The sequence below is a fragment of the Triturus cristatus genome, chromosome 1_1 (genome assembly GCF_964204655.1).
Source record: "Triturus cristatus chromosome 1_1, aTriCri1.1, whole genome shotgun sequence".
NCBI classification, from domain to species: Eukaryota; Metazoa; Chordata; class Amphibia; order Caudata; family Salamandridae; genus Triturus; species Triturus cristatus.
In genome coordinates this window covers 889,838,687-889,860,961 of record NC_140579.1, presented here as the reverse complement: position 1 = coordinate 889,860,961, position 22,275 = coordinate 889,838,687, and the positions used below count along the sequence as shown (strand labels likewise).

General features: G+C 43.4%; 1 protein-coding gene across 1 annotated transcript in view; it reads left to right on the top strand.

Moving 5' to 3' along the window:
• Positions 1–377: 377 nt before the first annotated feature.
• The window catches only part of LOC146871248 (uncharacterized), a 39,401-nt gene continuing 17,503 nt past the window's right edge, over positions 378–22,275 (top strand). The window contains exons 1-9 of the mRNA XM_085646383.1: positions 378–407; positions 3,556–3,662; positions 4,409–4,574; positions 4,963–5,347; positions 5,716–5,817; positions 14,302–14,453; positions 15,599–15,643; positions 15,732–15,800; positions 16,106–16,171. Coding sequence (XP_085502509.1) covers positions 378–407; positions 3,556–3,662; positions 4,409–4,574; positions 4,963–5,347; positions 5,716–5,817; positions 14,302–14,453; positions 15,599–15,643; positions 15,732–15,800; positions 16,106–16,171 — 1,122 coding nt within the window. The remainder of the gene's footprint in view (positions 408–3,555; positions 3,663–4,408; positions 4,575–4,962; positions 5,348–5,715; positions 5,818–14,301; positions 14,454–15,598; positions 15,644–15,731; positions 15,801–16,105; positions 16,172–22,275) is intronic.

The window sequence follows — 22,275 nt, the reverse complement described above, 5'->3', positions numbered from 1 at the left end:
CTGCGGCCGCGTTCCAAGAGCTCTATAGGCACTTTCTACAATGAACTAGCTTGAGAATGCTTTTGTGGCAACCGAGGATAAAAGAAGCTTTTCTATATATTCCTCAAAGCGTCCAACATTGGTTCATTCCGGAATTCCCAGTACGCTTAATTTTTGCGCCGACTGCGCGCTTCAAAGTCCTCATTCTTTGCAGCAATTACCCTCAACAGATTATCCATCCGGGCAAGCCGCATGGCCTGGCTGGAGGTCACATCATCCACGTCTGATATGCGCCGTTCCTCTGCTGTTAGCCGCTCCTCATGCTCTTAGAATTTGTGGACTATGGCATCCATTGTTGTCGACATGCGGTCTACCTTCTCAACAACAGTGGTGAAGCCATGGCGGATATCCTGCAGGATACTTTGGACGTCTGTATCTGGCGCCGCAGCTCCTTCCTGCGGACCATTCCGTCCCTCGTGGGGTGGACCTGTTTGTGGGGCCTGGGTTCCGCGCCTTCTCAAAATTCAGTTTCGTTTGCCTGGCATCTGTCTTCCCCATACTGTCTCTGTATCAGTGGTATAGGCCTAGCGTCGATCCACATCTACCTCACCATGCACCAGGTCACACTCCTGTCTCCCGTCCAGCATCCTCTCCCTGCTGCTCATTAAACTCTCCAGTCTTTGCCGCGCTCTTCGTTCTCCGCTCAGGCTAGTATCTCAGCCCTCCTGGCAATCCGCTCTGATATCGGCCCTCGGTAATATAATCGCAGGTCAGCTCTTCGGGTCTCCAATCTGCGTGGCGAACCCTGCTCCCAACGGTCACCCTTTCAGATCCGCTGCCACCTCAGCACTATCGACGCCTTTGACAATCCATATCCGGCACCCAGGTGGGCTGCACCGGTGAACGCGGGTGTCTGAAGCGTGTGATGCCCCTTCAATGTCTGCGAAATCGTTTCCCTTCCGCAGTTAAGGCAGTGACCCCAGCAGTGCATACATCCCAGACTCCCTGTTGAAAGCAGCCCGTTATGATTGGGGGTCCCCACAGGTCCGCAGCTCAATGTCTTCAAATGCCCCGTCTCAGAAGTCGCTCTCCGTCTCCGAACTGCTCCAGGGTCTCAGCTCTGCCCTTTATCGGCACTCGACTCAGCAGATGGGGGGGTGCTCCTTCTCCGCCCCGCACGTCCTTTTATCTCCGCACCTCAGCCGCTTCCAAGCCACGATCGCGTCACGGGTCCCCCGCTATTCAGGTACTCCCTTCTCCTTGCCCGGGTGTGCCAGCAACTCCTCCCTCACTCTCGAATATCCGCTTCGAGCCGCCGTCTGGGTGCAAGCCCGCACCGATCTCCGCCGCCTCGGGAAAGTACGGTGTGCAGGGCGCTCCCCGAGGCATAATGCCTCGTGTTCAACCGCGGCCTCAATTACTCCCGTCAGCCGTCCTTTAGTCCTCCGTGTATTCACCCGCAGCATCCCTGCCTCACCTCCCGGCCGTCTAACTTCGGATGTCGCGGACCAAACTTCACCTGTATTTCATTGAGGTGGCCTGAAGGGTTTCCGCTGCTTTTGAGAAAGTCTAAACCTGCCGCATCAACATTCAAGCTGGATAATTTATGGATGAATGTACCGGGCTACGGCAACCTCATTGAGAGCGCCCATTCCGTTAGCGCGCCACCTTGCGCCCCCCGTGAGCTTGCAATTTTCTAGTCATTCAACAATAATTTTTTGGTGAACAAAAATTCATACTTTACTTAATGTTTTATATGGCATTTGTAAAACTTTTTTATTCTAAAAGAATTCCACATTTACAATAGCTGTTTTTTATCTAAAAGAAGGGTCTTTTGCCACATACATTAATTATATGGAATATTGAGTAATTCAAATTTATATTTATGAAAAAGTGCTGCCTTAATTTGAAAGTGTCATTAAGTGTTTTTTAAGCAATCTAACAACTATACCATTGTGTATACCATTTTAAAAACGCTGTATGTTATGGATATGTTGATTTAAAATTTAATGATTTGCAGGTGTTCTTGAAATAATTACATTTTTCAAAAATAAGTGAGGCAGGTACTGTAAGTTTTAGGTTTTTCTATTTCCAAAAATACTACGTACACTTATTAGAGATCATAAGTCAAAAAGTTGATGATAATTGGTTATTTTTTTAACCTATTTAGGAATTGTTATTTAATAGATTTCTATTGATTTTATAGATAAAAGAGTGTGATACTTGCCAAAAAGAACAACCTGCACTCCAGATTGCAGCTGAATTAAAACCAATTAAAGTAGGTACTATATGTCTTATTTAATTCTTTATGACCTTTGCTGTATGTGTGATTTATAATTTCAATTGAAAAGGATTGACACTTTACTTAATTATTAAATTTGAATGAAAGAAAAAAAAAATTGTTTTTATTTTGATTACCGTCTTTTCAAATATGTTAATTTACAGGTCCAAGAAGTTTGGGAACTTTTAGGAGTTGATTTAATGGGACCTTTACCAACCACCCATTCCGGATACAAATACATTTTGACGGCAACTGATTACTTTTCAAAATGGGTTGAGGCATTCCCACTCAAATCCAAGAGTGCTGCCGACGTGGCTTCAAGACTAGTTCAAATTTTCCTACGCCACGGAAGTCCAAAACGGGTTTTATCAGACCAAGGACGTGAATTTGTAAATGAAGTGAGTTTACAAGACAAACCTAAATACATTTCAAAGTTTTGTTATTATATATTTTTTAATTTTAAAATCTTTAAAAATTTCAATGACTAATTTTTTTTTTAAGATTTTGATTTATAAAGGTTAAAAAAAATGTATTCTGATGTGTGTTTTTTAAATGTTATAACAGAAAAAATGGTGAATGTAAAATATTTCATTAAGATAAATCAATGTTTCTTCAATTATTTTTCACATACAACATTACAATTATTGGAATATTTTTATCTAAATAATTGTAATTACATCTGTCATATCTTGGTATAATCTATGCAAAATTATTATTTTTTGAAAAATAGCAATTATATTTTAAATGGATATGAAATTTACAATAAATACAGGAATTACAAATCGGTCATATTTATTTACATTTCTAACTTAAAAATGTGTATGCACAGTTTAAGTCAGTGCATGGTTGCACCCTTTGTGTCATATTCATTTTTTATTCATTTAGGGATCAGGTCTATATAAATTGCAAAACACTCATCGGTGCGGAACCAATTTAATCCCATGTGATGAAAGTCCAATTTTTTTTATTCCTTTTTATTTTTTAAAAATAGTACATTACTATTCAAATTTGCCTGTTATTAGTTTTTATGAACAAATTCGACTTTAAAATTAACAAATCAAAACAGGCAATATCATGTTATGCTGAAGTTTACGGTTTGATTTTCAACCTTGTATAGTAAAACACTTTCTTTATATGACCGGTATTATTTCTCTTCCATTATTTTATGTATTATGCATTTAGATATGTTTAAGAGTTTCGTCTACTATATAAATTACATTCTTCTCACTTTCTGGATAATTTCTATTGTCAAATAAAACATTGTTAAATAAAATATATATGTTTTTATTTTTCAGGTTAATTTTGAATTATCAAAACTATTAGAAATACAACGTTCTGTGAGTGCAGCGTATCACCCACAGACAAATGGTTTAGATGAGCGTACGAATGCTAACATTAAAAGGTAATGCTATTTAAGAGTCTTTATTTTTAAAATATTTTATCCTGGAACTTTATTTTAAAAAAATTTCTTTTTAATGTTAAGAATATTGACAGGATTTGGGTGTTTCTGACAAATAATCTCTTTAAAAACAAATTAAGATTGTGCGGTAAAATAAAGCATGCTAAATAATAGTTATTAAGCCAATCCTACCATTGCTTGGTAGGTAATCACTAGAAAATCACCATTAGAATTGCAAAGTTCCTTTCTGCATGTCCTTTCATAGAGTTTCTTATCACAGGAAATGGCTGTCAGACCGCTGCTATGGTAGTCCATAGCATGGCCCCTTTACCCCCTGTCTGCCTACAATGTTGCCTAGGTCACCAACATCCATGGACCATGTTTGGCACTAGGTGCAGGAATGTTCTTAATTTTTATGTTTTCGATTGCGCCGTGTGGTTCAGCCAGAAGCACAAGCGATAACAGTCTTCGCAATTTCAGTGAAAGTCGTACGCATCACAATGAGGGCAGCAGTACTGCGGATCAGTGTCACTTTGTCACACTTCCTATATTGTGCTGGTTGTACAATAGTCCCACCAGCATCTTAATGATGACCACTGTGCTGAATACCATTTTTGAAAAGTGTTTTTCAATATTAAAGAATACATTACATAATTGTAACTTTTTTATTTCACTAATAATATATCACACTTGATTATACATTGTATGTTACATTCATTCTATGCGCTATTTTTTTTATAATTTTGCAGCATATTGGCTAAATATGTCAACGAACATCAAAACGATTGGGATTTGTTTTTGGACAATGCATTGTTTTCGTTAAGATCAAAGCCGCATTCAACAACAAAAGTTTCCCCTTTTCTGTTAATGTATGGCCGTGAAGCCAGATTTCCAAGTGAGGTTGCAGATGACCTGGTATGAAATAATTTTTTTCGTTTCAATTTGAAAAATGGTTAAAATGTTCTATTATTTTCAGAGTGCTTACACATATCTATTTCTTCTGATTCATATATGTTGTGTATTGATACAGATATTTACTTGCATGATATTATTGAAGTATTGATAACTATTAACAATTAATTATATCTTTCCCTTTTTCGTGTATTTTCACATTGATTGTCAAAAATATTTGTAAAATTTTTTGTTTAAATTTTTTTTTACAAATAGAGTGCTTAATTCTATTGATAATTGTGTTTTTTTTTTTAAATATTTTTTTTTCATGTATTGAAGAATTATTAAAAAACAATTAATCATCATGAATATGATTAGCATTACATATGGAGTTTGATGTTTCCTTTAATAGATTGACTTTATACTACCAACTGAAGCTGAATATGCGGACATTGTCTACCAAAAGGAAAAAAAAAGAGAAGAGCTGCAGAAGCAGACCAAAAAGAACATTGAGCTGGCACAGGAAAAACAAAAAGAAAAATTTAAAAAGAGAGTAACCAAAAAATTTAAGCCTTGCACCTTTACAGAGGGACAGTTAGTGCTCCTGAAAAATTCCAGGCTAGGTACAAGAAAAGGAGGGGTTTTACAACATAAATTTAACGGACCATACACCATTTCAGAAATAAAAGGGAAGCGTGTTACATTGATTAATGCTAGCAACATCGCTCTACGTAGAACATACAATCTGGACATGTTGAGGCCGTATACATCAAGCGGCATCAGCGAACCAAAGAAAGGTATGTTTTGATTTTTCAATTTTGAGTAATTTGGATATGAATTTTTAAATTATATAACATCACCCTTGATAGAGTGCACCCGCTTGGTTGTTAAGGTACTTATTTAACACAAAGAAAGCAAAACATTTTTTCTCATAAAATAAAGTTTTTGAAAAAATGTATGTTTAAAAAATGATTTTGCAATAATCTTCGTTTTACGAATGGATTGTGGTGGTTTTGGTTAATATTGTTTGTTTTTCGAAACTGAGTTGTTACTAACTTGAACTTCACCTCCTTATTTAACATACTTTTTTGCAATGCGTTCATTTAGGGAAATTTTTAACAATAATTTATAGCCCTTTAATCAAGTTAAAAAAAATATTTTCCAGCAAGCATGACCAGTCAACAAGATCACGAAATTCATTCAATCGAAACACTTTCAGAGGAGATGGATGTTTCAGTAGGATTAAAAGCAACTGGAATGATTGGTGGTGAGGTTTCTTTTTATATATTTAAAAAGCAATTTGAAGTTGTAAAAATCTTTATAACACCTTTATAAGCTTGTTGTACTGGTTTTTGCACATGCTTGTGGCTTTTAATATATGTACTGTTATAAAAAAAATTCAAAGCCAGGTGAGAATTTAATAATTAAACAAAAAATGCAGCATGCTTGCTAAAATTCACTTTTAATACAGATTTATGTTTTTACATATAAGAAAGTCAAATATATTTCTCTTTATTTTTCAAATATGAGCATGTAACATGAAAAAACTATATTGAGCCTCGAAAGCTTCTCCCTTGTTGTTTCTGTTTCCTCATTATTTCAAGCACAAACCTGATCATCATCATCACAAATCTAGCTAAACAGCATTTTAACTCATATCTTATTCTCAATCGAAACGGATCAGCACTCCACCATTATTTGGAGACTTAATGATATATTTATATGATGAGTCCTTCCCCGCTGCTGCAATGTCTGTTTGGTCCACCAAGATGACAGTCCATCAAAACAATCTGTCTGTACGTCAATCCTCCATCACCACCTCCACCAACAAGACAAGGTCAAGACCGCTAAGGGGGACCGGCCAGCCCAATATTTCAATAAGTTAAAAAACAATTGCCGCAGAAAATATTGAGATCAAGACGTGTAAACACACCGTGTGTTAAAACTCAACTTTTTACACCTCTCAAAGCATGCATTATTGCATCGTGAAGAAGCACGCTATGTTTCAGACTACATAGGGTAAGTTATGCGCAATTTATCAATGAAATGTATATGATGCTTAGCATTGCTGATACTGTTAGCTCTCTGTTTCCCACCAATTGATTTCCCTAAACTTCCTCCTCCTGACGATATACCAAACAATGAAATCAATCAATCCGTGGTTGGCTGAATCGCGACTACTCACCTGTAAGGCTTCTGAAGCCGGTGGGTATGCAGGGGACGGTGTAGGTTCTAGTATATCATGGACATGTTTTTAAGTAATCTCGCGAAAATGTGGAATGAGTTTGCCTGTGTGCTATGGAGCATGATATTGTGCCATGCTCTTGCTGTGATGAAGGAGAATCGGCGTCCTCCTGATCTGTTTTTTTCTGGTGCGGTGAACCACGGCATAGGAAAGCTGTTCTGCTGTTAGTGTTCTTTGTGGGGAGTGAAAGTTTATAGTGCTTTTTAGGTATGCTGGGTTGGTGTTGTTTATAGCTTTATGTGCTTGGATCAGGATATGGAAGGTGATTATAGCCTCGATATAGAGCCAGTGGAGTGTGTGCAGGTGTTTGGATATGTGGCTGTGTTGCAGTATGTTGATAACCGGTTTCGCAGCGGCTTTGTGGATGTTTCGTAGCTTGCGTGTGAGGATTTTGTTTATTGTGGAATAGAGTGCTTTGCTGTAGTCTATTCTGCTTATGACGAGTGTGTGTGTTGCGTTTTTTCTGTGTTTGTCAGACATCAAATTGAAGGTCTTCAGTAAGATGCGAAGCATGGGAAAGAAGGAGCATGTGACTATGTTGATCTGTCAGTCTGGTTTGATCCTGGGATTTCGAAGGAATCCATGTTTAAATGCACGTACAGAGTGGGTAGGTGGGCTAGTGAGTGTTTGGGTAGCCACCATGTGTCGTTACATGCCTTGGGGTGTGGCCCTATCATGAATACTTATGTTTTGTCGGTGTTGATTTGTAGCCATCTTATTTTCATCCATTTTGCTAATTTTTTGTCCCTTTTTTTAACTTTTGTTTTGCTTTTGTGTGGCTCCGTTGGCTTTGATGTATAGGGAGAGGATGAGGTGGGTGTTGTCTGCATACGAGTCAATGCTGATTCCGTATCCTAAGAGGATGGTGGCGAGTATAGACATGTATAAGTTCAAGAGGGTTGTACTGACTTAGGACCCGTTGGTGATTCTGCAGGTGGTAGGTGTTGGGCCCAAGAGAAAGGGTGGTAGACTTACTTTTTGTTTTCTGCTGGCTAGATCTATTAATCTATTATATGACTTGTCCATTATCCTTGCGTCGTGTAGTGTGTGTATTATGGTGGAGCGTGATAACATGTCGAAGGCCTTTGAGATGGCCAAGAAGGATGAGGGTTACCGTTTCTCTTTATTCCCGGCTGCTGCGGATGTCGGGTTTTTTAATAATGGAGGGCGATTTCTGTGATGTTGTTTTTTTAAGAAGCAGGATTTGAACTGGTCGGGAATGTTGTGTTTTTTTAAGAATGTGGTTAATTTGCTTTTGATTGCTTTAAAAATGACTTTTGCAGGGAACGGGATCCGTAAGATGGGTCTATGGTTTTTAAGGTTTGGAGGGGTACAACAAGGGCTTCTTCAGGAGGGGGCTTTTCTCGGCGTGTTTCCATTTGTCAATGAAGGTTTCCTTCACCAAGTAGCGGTTGATGGTGTGTGGAAGCGTGGGTGTGATGGGGTTGGCAGCACAGAGCGATATTCACGCCAGCTCGGACCCTGGATCTATGTACATTAGAAGCATTGGAATCTTAAAGATTGTCATTTCAAACTGAAACGAATATTTTTGCAACAGTGTTGTGTGGTTTACATATTGTTATATTCACACTCACCTCTTATTAGGAGATTTTTATCAAACAAAGGTAACCAGAATAAGAATTTTTCTTCCTTAGGTTCCCTTATCAGCATCTACTAACATCAAATATAAAGTGAGATCTCCCGACCGCATCCGTGGTTCCTATACATGTGAAATGATTAAAACCTTCATATATTTTTCTGGACAAGTTTGTTGGTGGCGACTTCTGACAAAATTGATGAAGTTATTGTTGATGTTCTTGTTTTGTTGTGTAAGAAGGTGCTGGGTGTGTTTTTCAGAGATCTTGTGAGGGAGGAAAATCGCTCAAATCGATGGTGTTTAGGTCGAATTTTGTGACGATGTGGACGAGTTTTTTGTTTGGTTCGTGTGTGGGAATTCTGTTTTAAAATACAGTATTTGTTGTATTTATGCTGAGCTGGTGGTGGGCGGTGTTGTCATTTTTGAAGTTTTCTGTTTCCGTGGATTTTGAATTCAGACATGTTTTTTTGATGCGACAACCGTTGTTCCTGGACTCACTGATTTCGGGCTAAACAATATGTCATTCTTGGCGTGTGCATTGTTGTTCTGCTTGAGGGGAGCTATGGTGTTGACTCTGTTGGGGATCTATCTGTACATAGTTTTGCAGTGGTGTTTGGGTCATCGTCGTCAACGGTGGTCCTGTGTATTTCCTCCTTGAGGAGGTCAGCTGGTCTTCGTTGCTTTTGGTCCAGTATCTCTGTTGGAGCAAGAGATGGTGTCTGTTGGTGGTGGTTGTCTGTAAGGAGCAGTGGATGCATCTATGTTCAGTACACGTGTTTTTGGTGGTGAGGCTGACCGGGATGTAGTTTCTAAATATGAAGATGGGGTGAGGGTGTGTGATGATGAGGGTTCAGGCACGATCCTGCAAAGTCCAATGTTGTGGAGGTTGTCCATGAGGGATGTGTTTTTGCGTTGTAGTTTGTTTTTGAGGTTGAAGTTTGTCTCCAAGCAGGCAGTAGTTGTTAGATGGGATGGCGTGTGTGGAGATGATGTTCGTTATTAATTTGACGAAAGGTCCTTGGATACCTGGGGTTTGTTAAATGAAGGTTACACGGAGTGTGGTGGTAGAGGTGGCCAGTATCTCTAAGTGCCGGTGTTCTATCAGGTCTGTCGTCTCTTCCGGTAGTGTGCTTAGGTGGATGTTGGAATTGTGGGCTATGGCGATTAATAGTCCGTGGGGGTGTGGCTGTCCATCCTGGAGATCTTGTATCCTTTGTGAAGGCGAAGGGTTTATTCAGGGCCGTGTTGGTGTGGGTTTAGTTTTTGGTGAAGAATTTTACAACCATGGTTTTGCTGTTCAGGAGGTCACATACTTAGTTGGCATGTATATACAGTGAACAGACGTTGAGTGGCTAGTATTGCAAGCTCTTCCTTGGTGTGTTGTGCTTGATAAGCATTCCTGTTGGAGCTGAAGGAGTACCGGCAGCACTGACAGCTGAAGGGTCTCTGTGTGTCTGCTGGCGATGCTGGACTGCAGTAGTTGTTTTCTCCTTGGTCGAGTGCGTGGAGTGACACTAGGATGTAGCGTGGGTGGTGTTGGGGTCCAGTGTTCCTATTATGACCGGTCTCTGTAAGCCCTGTCGGCTGCTCTCAGTCAGTCTTTGCCATCTAATGTAGACCAACCCTCAACACTCTGCTCAATTACTTTGCCCTGGGCCACGGTATCAGTAAGTATTGGTTAACTTCTGAATTGAATGTCTGAAGAGCCTGGAAGGCAACTCCAAAATTCTAGTGCACAAAAATTTGCAGCCTCATCTGGCTTTGTAAAGGTAAGTTCAATGTAGTCAAGAGAACGGTAATGAATTGTACATCGCCAAGCCCAGGCTATGTCATCCCGTACCAACGACAGACAGCCCCTGACATGGCAAATCAAATGTATGGTCTTATTTTTAAAGGAGACTTAGTTTTCGTGGTCAGCACGTGATTTAATCTTTTAAACACTGACCATATAGACTGTTCGCGTCTGTACAGGTGGATAATACAAAAGTTTTTTCAAATTAGAATAATCATTAGATTGCTGACAAGGATCTACTGGTGTTTTAAAAGGTCTAGCTTTTTTTCTAATACATTGTAGAGGCAGATGTGCGGCCTTGTCAGTGAGCAAAGAGATTTGTGAGGGAGCTGTCTGTTGACAATCATGTGTCGTAATGTCCTGAGTAGCAAGTGGTTTGAGAGAGGAGAGAGAGCCATGATGTGCAATAGATTGTTCTTTTTGTGCATTCATTTGTGCCCTAGGTGGGATAGGTGTGTCACTAGCAGCCAGCAGGTGTGACATGCCACTTGGGTCTATTAGTTTAACTACTGACACTAAATCAACAATAATCACCCCCATTACACCTATTTCTAGCCTCAGCGCATTAACAATCTGCAGAAGAGCTTCAAGTCATGGGTCACCAGTCCCTACTGGCTTATACAAAGCTGTGATGGTGTTAGGGCTTAGGATTTTGAATTTTTGCACTATCTATTCCAGCAGATCAGAGGCCTTGGGCAACGACGGAAACCGGTTATAGCTGAAAATAGCAGTAGCCTCTAAATCGATTACAGGATCTCTCATCAGTTGATTATTCTTGAACTGTGTGGAGGCAATTCCCACCTGTGCTAACACGGTATGTTTGGTCTCGCTACTAGGTTAAGTACGGCTTAGAAAAGCTTTCTGAAACAAAGGCGGTATTGTCGTACAACGGGGTTGCTCATGGTCACTTCATAATGGGTTTCTCTCGACGCTAGCGGCCACAGGTAACTCTGAATGAGAATCCATTCACATTCTGTTATTAGGGTCTCTATCCTGTTGATCACACAATTATTAGCGCTGTGCTTGGAAGTTTTCCTTGCCTTTTTAACCTTACCCATCCCACTCGATGCTCCATTCTCCCCCCAAACCTTCCATTGTGTTACTTTTGTCCATGGTTACTCTAGCAATAAGCTAATTAAATGCTGTAAGGTGGAGTCAGAGCATGGGAAATAATGTTTGAGAAGTAAAACAGTGTCACAGCAAAGTCTGTCCCAAGTATCACTACTCAAATGTATTTAAACAATAGTGTCACTATGAAAAATAGTATGCAGCACAAATCGGCACATTACCTTAATTTTAATCACATGGGTCCCTTCTATGGCACAGTAGCCATGTAATTGAGCTGGCGCTGCTATTCCTCTTCCTGGCTTTGACGGGTGCAGGACGGGCACACCCTTGGCCCGGACTTTGCCCGGGCGCTTCATTATGATTGGAATTGTTGTGCTTGTCTGATGCTGCCACTCGGGGCCGAGCAGGGGCTTCTGGAGTTTGTAGGCTGTTCTTCTCACTCCTTTGCATGGAGTCGTTGGGCTGTTATCCTCATGGCACTTGGAGGTAAGGGCCAAGGCGTTCCCGTCACGGCGATACTGAATACAAGCTGGCCCTTCCCCTCACGGCAATTGACAATCACCTATAAGGCTTTGTTTATACAACTTTTTTCTTGTTTTGGTATACATTTCAACTTTGGTGAAGTAGGGATGGCCAGGAATGGTGTCGGACCATGTAGGTGACGGATCCCCTCAATGTGTTTCTCTTCTGCTTCGGGCACGCCATCAACCCGAGACGTGCCCCGATTGTCGGGCCATGGCGCGGAAGACTTGCGGGAGTGTTCCCGGAAGTTTTTGGAAGCCAGGCACTCTGTCCAGCGCCACTCAAGATCACGCTCCTGTAGGTGTTCGATGTATCGCTGGCTCCGACCACACCATCGTTCATTTGAATTTGGTACAGGTAAGTCCCAACGCCATTTAAAGTCGAATAAGCTGCGTGGCTCTTCGTCTCCCCTCACTGTTCACGAGACTCGATAGATGGAGCGTGGGGTCGCTCCCACACTGCTCCTTTGGGGCCTCCGTTGTTGCCTGCGGCCTACCCGCATTTTTGGGGACTGTACGCGACTCCGGCGAAGTACAGGTACTTCACTCAGCCATTGTCCGTTTACTTTCCCCATGTTGTCCATCTGGTCCATTAGCTATGGCCTCAGCACAGCTGTTTGCTCCGTCCTTGGCTCCACCGCCGTTGTTGTCGGCCTAGGCACGGCCGCTGTCTGCGACCTTTGCAATGTGGCTCAGGCCATGGATCTGGCTTTGGTGCCACCGTGGATCCGGCCTCTGCGCCGCAGTGTATCCTCCCTCTGTGCCTCTATGGATCAGGCCTCGGTGCCCCCGCAAATCCGTCCTTGTAGCCTCTTTTGCATCCCGTCTTGGCGACACTATGGAGCCGGCCTTGCCACTGCCGTTGGATCCCGCCTCGGCAACACTACGGATCCGGCCTCGGTGCAGCCGTTGGCTTCGATCTTGACAACTCCGGCATAAGTTCAATGGCTTGGACTCAAAATGTCTTTTGGCTACGGACACTGCATCGTCTTTGGCTCATACCACGGCTACGCCGCTAGCTCCGTCCTCAGCCCCGGACTTGGCGTCACACGGTGTAGTTCCCTCAAGGGCTGGTCTATATCGAGCTCAGCATCTCTACTGACCGGTAGACAATGGAAAAATATTTTTAGGAGTCTGAATACCCTCTCACATCTCAGTGTGATGATGTAACCGCACTGGTTTATTTTTCTTGAGCGTACAGTACAGCTGAAATTATCTCCAAAACCATTGGACGCTGTCCCCTACATCCTTGCCTAAGTTAGTAGTTCATTCATTTTCTGTTGTTGCGTAGGGGAGGTTCTTCCCCTCAAATTAAATACGGTGCCTATCAGGACACTCCTTACTACAGTGATTCAGCCTGCGACCTCCTCCAAAGAGTCACTGCTGCACCTTGACGGCTATCTCACGGTCGTTCTGTTGAGCACCTACTCCACCCACAGGGGCACCTGTATATACCAGGCAAACCCAGTTACATCACACAACACACACAGCTACAGTGTCAGGTTGTCCAGGTCTCTGGCTCCCTGAGTGGCCTCTGCGCCGCTATTCGCCCTCTGTGTAGGTCACAGTGTCAAAGGTGCGTTCTCATTAACCGGCAGAGGTTCACACATTGCTCTCCTAGGCAATTGGCTATGTGTGGGGATGCAACCCCATCCATCTGACTCCATCGGCAAGTGTCAAAGCAACACCACCTCATTATAATTGTAATTTTGCTACTCAGCATGTTTCATGTTTTCTTTTTTTTATGTTAAACTTCTATTTAAATTACAATTATAAAATCGATTTCACAATGTTCAATTTATTTTTTAAAAGTGCACTACATTATTTAAGTTAATAAATTTTTTTAATTGCCTCAAATTGACATTGCTGCAGTTGTTGGACCAACAGCCCTCAGGTCAGCGTATGGAACACTGCTATTAGATTCTGCCCGCAAATGGGGCATTTGGAAATCCACCTTTTTATAATGTAATTTTGTGCTTAAGATGAATCTGCGCGTGTGTTAGTCTCTCAATGGAAATTGTAAATTTTCAAACATCTCTTTAGCGTTGTGCAGGGTATTTGTGGACAAATGCGGAGTGCCACAGTGGAATTTGACCCTGCTGGCCCACATAAAACTTTTTTTCCAACACCAAATTCATGTCGGAGAGACCAACATGGATTTAGTGTCCAAAATCAACATCATAAACACGACAGATGAGACAGCATTGTTTATGTGTATGGCCTTTAAGGAGTCATATGAACGTGACAGTTTACATTGTGATTTTGCGGTCACATTCAAAGGCTACCATTTCTGTTGCAAAGTCTCTAACCATGGGTTGGTTGATTTCAAAACCACATATCAATAATGCCAGAATAATATATATTTGATGTTTTACAATAGTTTTACTCAAGATAACTAACATTTAAAAAAATAAAAAAATTAATATGTAGTGAAATACTTTTTACATATTAGTTTTGAAATATCGAATTCCAAGCGTGATTTTTGTAAAGTATGTTAAAATTTTTGTTGATAAATTATGTATCCACAGATTTGGAACATAAAGTTTCTCCAGACGTTGAAAAACTTTTGGCTGTATGGAATAAACCTGCGATTGGACGTTTGGAAGCAATAGTTTCAAACATAAAATTGTACGATTACTCATTCCATTCACTAAAATCGGCCCAATGGATAGTTGATGAGGTTTGCTTTTATATCATTTATACACAGCACATGTTATAAAATAATTAATAAAGAACTATCCTGCTGTTATACAAAATTAACCACAAATGAACAAGCGTTTAAGAATCTTTTTTTGCAATAAAGTAATAGCAATTGACCCTAACTATAGAATGTGTTCTTTTGTAAAAAAAAATTACAAATGATTGTTTTGGTATAATGTTGCAATAAATGATTTGAGATTTAATCTAGAATTGTCAAAAGTAAACATATTTTTCTTTTAAATTTCCATGATAGTTTTTTAAATGACGACTTATCTCTGAAAAAAAAATAAACTTTTTAAATAATAATACGTCTTTTCTTTGGTGTTCAGTATACCAAAAAACACATTTAAGTCATGGAGAATAAGTTTTTATAAAGAAAAAACATCCAAATAACAGGTACTGTAAGCTGGAAAAAATTACATCTATGAGATTTTGTAATCAACTAGTTAATTTTAGTTTTTTATGTAAACTCATTTTTAACTACAAAATTTTTATGTTATAGATACAAACTAATTTACAAATAGAAAAACTTAAAATAGGAGGATTAAAAAGATGATTGTGTACACTTACGGCTTGATTAAGAATTTTAACCATGCAAGGTCAGGTGTGTTTCTCTAATGCACGCCCCTGCCCATAGCCACCAACGATCATGCTTGCCTGCCACATTATATTTGATTTGTAGTCAGTTGATCCTCGTGTAATTACAGGGAGTTTGCCTCACAATGGTCCTGCAAAACATGTACTGAAAATTCTATACCGTTCAACAGTTACTGTGCATGCACACAATAGTGCACAAGTTTTGACACCCTTTGTACATCCACATGTGGATTAAGTATAAGTGGCACTGTAGGCACCCCTTGGTTTCCTCTACAACACAATGTACATGAAGTTGTAACCTCCATGTACCCGTTGTTTTATAGGACACTCGTAACATGCTTTGATGTACTGCGGTGAGTCCGCCAACCATATTGCATACTCTGAGTGTGCTGGCAGTACCGCTCGTGTTGCGGTGTCTGAGCCACCACTGTTAACCTTTAGCCAGTCTTGTGTTCTTCGCTCCGCCGGAGTTGTAATAAAGCATTAGTTAAATACTATGTCTAATGTTTTTTTTTTTTTTTTTATTAGGTAATAGATGCGTACCTTGCAAAGTTATGCTTGTCAAGTCCCAATGTAAGTATAGTTCTACTTTGAAAAAGAATACAAAGAAAAAAACAATTTTCTGAATATGTTTATTGATGTTTTTTTCTTTTAACCTTAGTGTTTAGCACTTTCGGCGACAGTGTCGTCCTCAATCTTCATGGGCACTTATCGATCATCTGTCTTTCGGGTAACTATTTAAATTTCTTATGTTACTTGTCACACTGTGAGGCTGAAATGGTTTAGCAACATAACTTTGAATTACTGCAAAGTGTCCAAGCGGCATACAAATACGAAATTACAAAATTTAAAAAATGGTCTACATTTCAAATGTCTAAAGAGTGAAAAACACTAATTGCTTGTCTTCAAAGACAATAATGTTATTTTTGAAAGACGATTGAACAGGCATTTATACCTTAGTAATAATGTTAGTGTACAAGTTTTTTGTTCAGGAGACACGTACATTTATTCATGACCACTTTATATTATGTGCAGGTACCTTATGAGACTATGGAAACCGTTGTGTGTCCTACAAATACTGGTGCTCATTGGATTCTTTTAGTAAGTGCAACTTTTTTTTCTTTTGCTTCTAAGACATACATTTGAACATTATATATGAATAATATGAGAGGGCTTGCATTCATTATAGAGTCCATAATGGAAAGTAGCATCTCATTTCATGGTCTCCCCTACTGTTTGCAGTTGTTATTATGTATTTATGTCAATTCTTATTATGTTACAGCAATTCAGAACCACAGTTTATGTGCTTCCTAAAAACATTTGACCTAGTGTTCACTTAGGTACACTCATAATTGGCTACTTGGTTTGCATTGAAATTCCAAACTATACTGTAACAAGAAGATACAGAGTGCAAAGGTACACCAGCAGTCTCCAAAGGACAGAAGCATGTCATGTGCCACACAAGAAAAAAACCAATAAAATTGTTTTTAAAAAAAATTATCATTTGAGCATGTGTAAGTCGGTGCTTGCACCACTTACAACATAAGTAAGGTCCCATATTTATAAAGTCAATACACTTTAAAAATTTAAGTTACCCATAGTGCAGGCTCTTCAAATCCTAAAGTTGTTCTCCATTAGAAATTGGAGGTTGCCATTGCATGAACCGGACTCCCCTACAGCCTATCTAGTCTATTCACCAGTGTGGCAAGTGAATCAGTGATTACGACATATAGAGTGACCATGCTTCAATAAGGGTTAAACAACTCAAAACAGTTATTAACAATCGATGTAATTTTTTGAAACCAAACATGTTGGATTCATAAATCCACACATGTAAACATTGTTTGATGTATCTTTACATGAACGTTAAAGCTCCTCCCAGGACCTTTGTTATAGACGTGTACAGCAAGATAGAACATCTGCCGCCCAAACACATGTTTCTCCCATCCTGCTGTAGAGCCTAGCTTTCTTAAGGGTAAGGCAGAACCGAACATATCCTGTCACAGTGAGGTATGAACACCACCCGATATTATTTATTGTATTGCGTTATGGTGGGGTCGCATGGCAAAAACACTGCGACTAATTAAACGACACAATTGTTGCCTTCCCAGCATAATCCAATTTGCAACTACTTCATGGTGACCTTGCCTACCACTCTGCCGTAAAACTGTACACAGGACATGGGAGTTTTCTTCCCGACTGTCTACCCCATCTTTTTAGGTTTTGCCTAGGCACCTTATGCCCTGGCTCTGCGAGAGATGCTTTATACAGTGTACCGGGTGAAGCTAAGCCCACTTTCAAGCCATAACTTTGATTGCCTTGAATGAAAAATCTTAAATAAACACTGTTAGACTTGGGGGTCTCTGGTTGGCGCAAGGTTGCCCTTGTGTCAAGCAGGAACCCTCTCCTCTACATCAGGGCGCAGGATAACCCCTCGTGAATGACCCTTGCTCACCCTCTAGGTGCATGGCGTGAGCAGCCAAGGCGATTCCTCAGGCGTTGTTGGTTAAGCACTTACAATCATACATACAGTAAATACATCAATCCCCCCAGAAACGGACACCAGACTTGGATATGTAGAAAAATACGCTCCTTTACGTAAAAAAAGGTATATATATCTCAGCAGACTTATCACAAGACCAATAACGTTTTTGTTATGCCACCAGGTTGTAAAGCAGGCAAATGTTCTTTGTTCGTAGTTTCAAATGGATACTTTGTAGTCTCTTGCAAATGTTACTTGTGGTTCCAGTACTTACAGAGATCGGCTCCTGCGAACGGGGAAATAAGGCGTTGCGGGCCCCGAGCCCGATACTGGAACTTCTTTCGTGACGTGGAGAGTCGACACAGGTCGGTGCGACTCTCAGCTTGGGAAGTGTCTTGGGTCCTCGATCAGCGGGTGTGGGCAGGTAGGCAGGCGCGGCCAGCGACCCTCAGCACGGCGGTGCAGGGGGGTTTCCACAACGGGGGCGGCGCGGCCTGAGATGTCCGGGGATAGCGAAGCGGGGTCACAGGGCACAGTCAGTGCAGCTGGATGACCCGGCGTAGATCACAGTCGTCGGACGGTTTCCGGCCGGAGGGGTGATAGCGCGTTCAGCGCGCTCCAGTGGCAGGCGGTGACAGGGGTGCAGGCAACCTAGCCCGGGGACAGAGAGCGGCTCCGGACGGAGCGGGGCTCTCACGGGGTTGAGGCAGGCAAGCTCCTGAGTGTCACGGCCCTAGGAGGGGCGATGAGGGGCGCAGTCTCTTTCCAGCGGGATGCACACACGGCTCGAATTGGAGGACGAGCAAAAGCACAGAGAACCCACTGGTCCTGGGGTTCAGTTCAGGGGGCAAGCTCAGATCAAGCCCTTGGAGAATGTTCAAGCACAAAGCAGCAAAGTCTTTTCAGCAAGTCTCTTCCTCTCCTTTCTCAGCAAGGCAAGCAGCAGGCCAGCTCCTCCAGCGTCTTCTTCTCCTTCTAGTCGGGCAGAGGTTCTTTGTGGTAAAACAGGATTCTGATTTCTTAGGAGCCAGGCTCCTACTTTTATACAGTGATTCTTTTGTTCTTTAGCGCCAGGGGGCCTGGGACTGGCCCAGTCCAGTTCTGGAGCACTTTGTTATGGTGACTCTGCTCTTTCCTTTCAGCAGCAGGGCAGAGACATCAGCCGCTCCACAGGGGGCGGCGCCGGCTCTGTGGTGGCAGAGCACAGGTCTATTCAAGAGTCAATGTGTACTCCTCCTACCCATCCTGGTGTAATCTCTCTACCCACCACCAGGCAGCCAACCTGTTTCTGGGGATTCCCCAACCCTGCTCCTTACTGTTGCTAGGCAGAACACACACACACAGCAGAGGCGGACTGAAATGGCCAGGTCAGTAAATACTAACTTTCTAAAAGTAGTATTTACAAACCCAGGATATTAAAATAAACTTGACTACAAGAAGTATTTTATTATTCTGAGTTCAGGCATACTAAACTTGACATTCTACCATGCTCTATGAGTCCACTGGGGTCACAGCGTGTAGTGACTCCAGCAGCCCATTCTGGCCTATGGAGAGCAGGTAGCCTTCAATAGTGAAAAACGAAAATGGCTGTAATTCACTACTAAGACATGCCACACACCCAGGGCTTGTCCTACCTTACACCTACAATGCACCCTGCCCGTGGGCCTACCATAGGGGTGACTAACATGAGGCAAAGGGAAGGTTTGGAGGCTGGCAAGTGTGTGCACTTGCCCAGCCAGCATGACAGTACCAGACTGCACGCAGGTTCTGCAGTGGCAGACCCTAGACACATTTTACAAGGCCGCTTCTGTGGGTGGCGCAACCAGCGCTGCAGGCCCACTAGCAGCATTGGCATTCACAAGCCCTGGCACTCCTGGTGCACTTTACTGGGGACTGACAGTAAATCCAATAAACCAATCATGGACACCAATCAATGTATACATTTTGCCATAGGGAGAGCATATGCACCTTAGCACTGGTCAGCAGTGGTAAGGTGCCCAGAGTCATAAAACAGCCAAGAACAGGTCAGAAAAAATACAGGAGGAAGGCAAAAAGTTTAGGGATGACCCTGCAAAAAGGGCCAAGTCCAACACAAACCCCTTCCAGCCAAAACGCAGGGTAGACCAATCACCACCGTGATGGTCTTCCCTGCTTGGGGCGATAGAACAAGGACCTGGCCCGCAACTGCAGGGGCAGACTCCATTTCTACTCCAATCTGAACCTATCGGACTCCCTCTGTCCATACTCTCAGGGCCCACCAAGCCAATCCATGGGGAACCCTTCTCCTCACCTGTGGACACCACCTGTGCAGCACCTAACCTTAACTGGCCCACAGGTGTATCCCAACAGTCAGACAGCAAAATGCTACAGTGGCCACTGACAGTAGTCAGGGATGAGACCCAGGCCGTATGCCTCTCAGGGCTCTCAATCCTCTGTGGCGCCAGGGAGCGGGGGGCAGTAGCCCCAGGTGCTTGGCACCCTTTGTCCATTCTCCCCCTTGCAGGTCAGGTATGACATCCTGGCACTGACCCACCAGCCCCAGGACTGTACCCGGCGGCTGGACCCAAGACTGGGGTGGCCTCTCCCACACCCGGTCCTTCTCCTTGGGGCTCCGTACCCTCCCACCTGGAGTGGTACCCCCTTCCAGAATTGCCAGGGCACCTGGGGCAGGTGTCCTGCGCAATTCGCCCACCAGTTCAGGTGTTCTATCCTGCAACTGGGCGTCCAGGTCCGGGGGGACACCCTGAACCTGGCCCTCCAACCTAGGGTCTAAACCCGTCAGTTGAGCCGGGGTCAGAGGCGAGGACTCCCTCCCTCTGCACCCCCTTCCAGAGTACTGCCCACTCCCAACTGGCGTGGTACCCCCAGAAGCAACATGGGTCAGGACACTGATTACAGTGGTCCCACCCTCCAGGTCAGACAACACCTGAACCTGGCTTCCCAACCCTGGGACCAACCCATGCTGCTGAACGCTCGCCTGGTGCACCAGGACTTCTCGGGGAGCACGCATGCCCCCCCTGAGGGTGACACAGAACTCCTGTGTCGCGTGACAATCTGCCTGGCGCTGATCTCCCGACCCCTGTCCATCCGACAGTGCCTGAAGGTCCCCCAGGACAGAAGTGGTGTCACCATGGTCATTCACCGGTGACGCAGCCCTTCTGGCTGGCCCCTGACCCACTGGTTCTTCCACTGGGGACCCTTTCCCCCTCTCACCCCTCAATCTGGACCTCTGCACCCTCCCAACCGGAGCGGTACTGCCAGACACCAGAACTGATGGAGGCCTGCTTACAGACACTCCCAGCTCACCAGACACTAGGGGATCCCCTTCAACGGGCGGCCCATCAGGACAGCCTAGGCTCCCCGCCTGGTGTTCCCTTAAAGAACCATCCAGGCTCTGAGACTGGGTTTCGGGCACCTGGGGGCACGCAGCCCCACACTCACTCCTTCTCCACTGAGACAGGACGTGAGCCCCTACACCCCTCCCACTATCAGGGGACCTAGCTGGGCTACTCTGCACCACTTCCATCATTCTGGGTTGGAAGATACCTGAGCCACTCCCCACGGGGTCACTCCCCACTGCCTCTCCAGACCCTCTGGAATCCACCAAAAGGTCTGCCTCCAATGTGGGCTCTCTGCGGTCACAGAACTCACCCTCACACAGGTGTTGGCATAGCTCTGGAAAACAGGGACTTACAATATGCTCTCCCACAATTGGATCACACAGCCCCCTAGCAGGGTTAACCAAACTATCCTTCACCTTACCATCCAGTGCCTCACACACGTACTCCACACCACTCTCCTGAGACTGGCAAGACAGTATCTGACTGTCTCTGTCCCACAACCCACACTCTTCTGGGCGGTCTTCACACTCACCCACCAGGACTTCAATTTTGGGGGAACCCCTCTCCCTGTACCTCTCAGCTAGAGTCAGTAGAGTGTCCCTCCCTCCACTAGGACCATGAACCCCTGCGCCAGTTACCCTATTCCCTTCAGGGATACTGCGCACTACTGGAGCTACCTCATGCCCTTGAACCTCCTGGTGTATGTTAACCCCCTCCTTCAAGTCAGGCGCCACATCTCTGGGTGTGCGTACTACTCTCTCAGCACTGTAAAACTCAATATTGCTGCCACCAGAGGGAGAGCGGTCTAAACTCTTGATCTTGAGATCCAACTCTCTCATTTTTAGGTCATGATCCATTTGGCGTTGTTGTGCCTCCAAGGCCAACTTCTGCTTCTCCATTTCCATTTGTCCTGCCAACTTTGCCATCTCCATTGCATGCGCCCGGTCTGCTGCCCTGTCTGCCAGCTCCTCTGGGGACAGGACTCTCCTGGGCTCCCCAAGGTTGACGGGTGGGACGATGTCCCCCGCATTCTGTGGGTCTCTTGACTCTTTCCAGGCTTTCAACGCCTTGAGGTACTGGTTCTTCCTCTTGAATCCAGTATGGGGAACTCTGAATTTTACACTGTAGCCTTTCAATTGCTCTATCGTGTAGCCTTCCAGTCCCTCCCAATCCACCTCATCCATTCCAGAAATCACAGAGAGTGCTCTTCCAGCAGGGAGTGAGCCAGGCATGGTTGCGATAATGGCAGATGTCTCAGCAAAGTTCAAAAATGAAAACCTGTGGCTGCGTTACTTGGTCTGCTCTCACTATCTGGTGATTAATAATTCACTGTATGCAAATTACAAATGAAAATTCGAAATCCCAGCCGCTGCCAACAATGT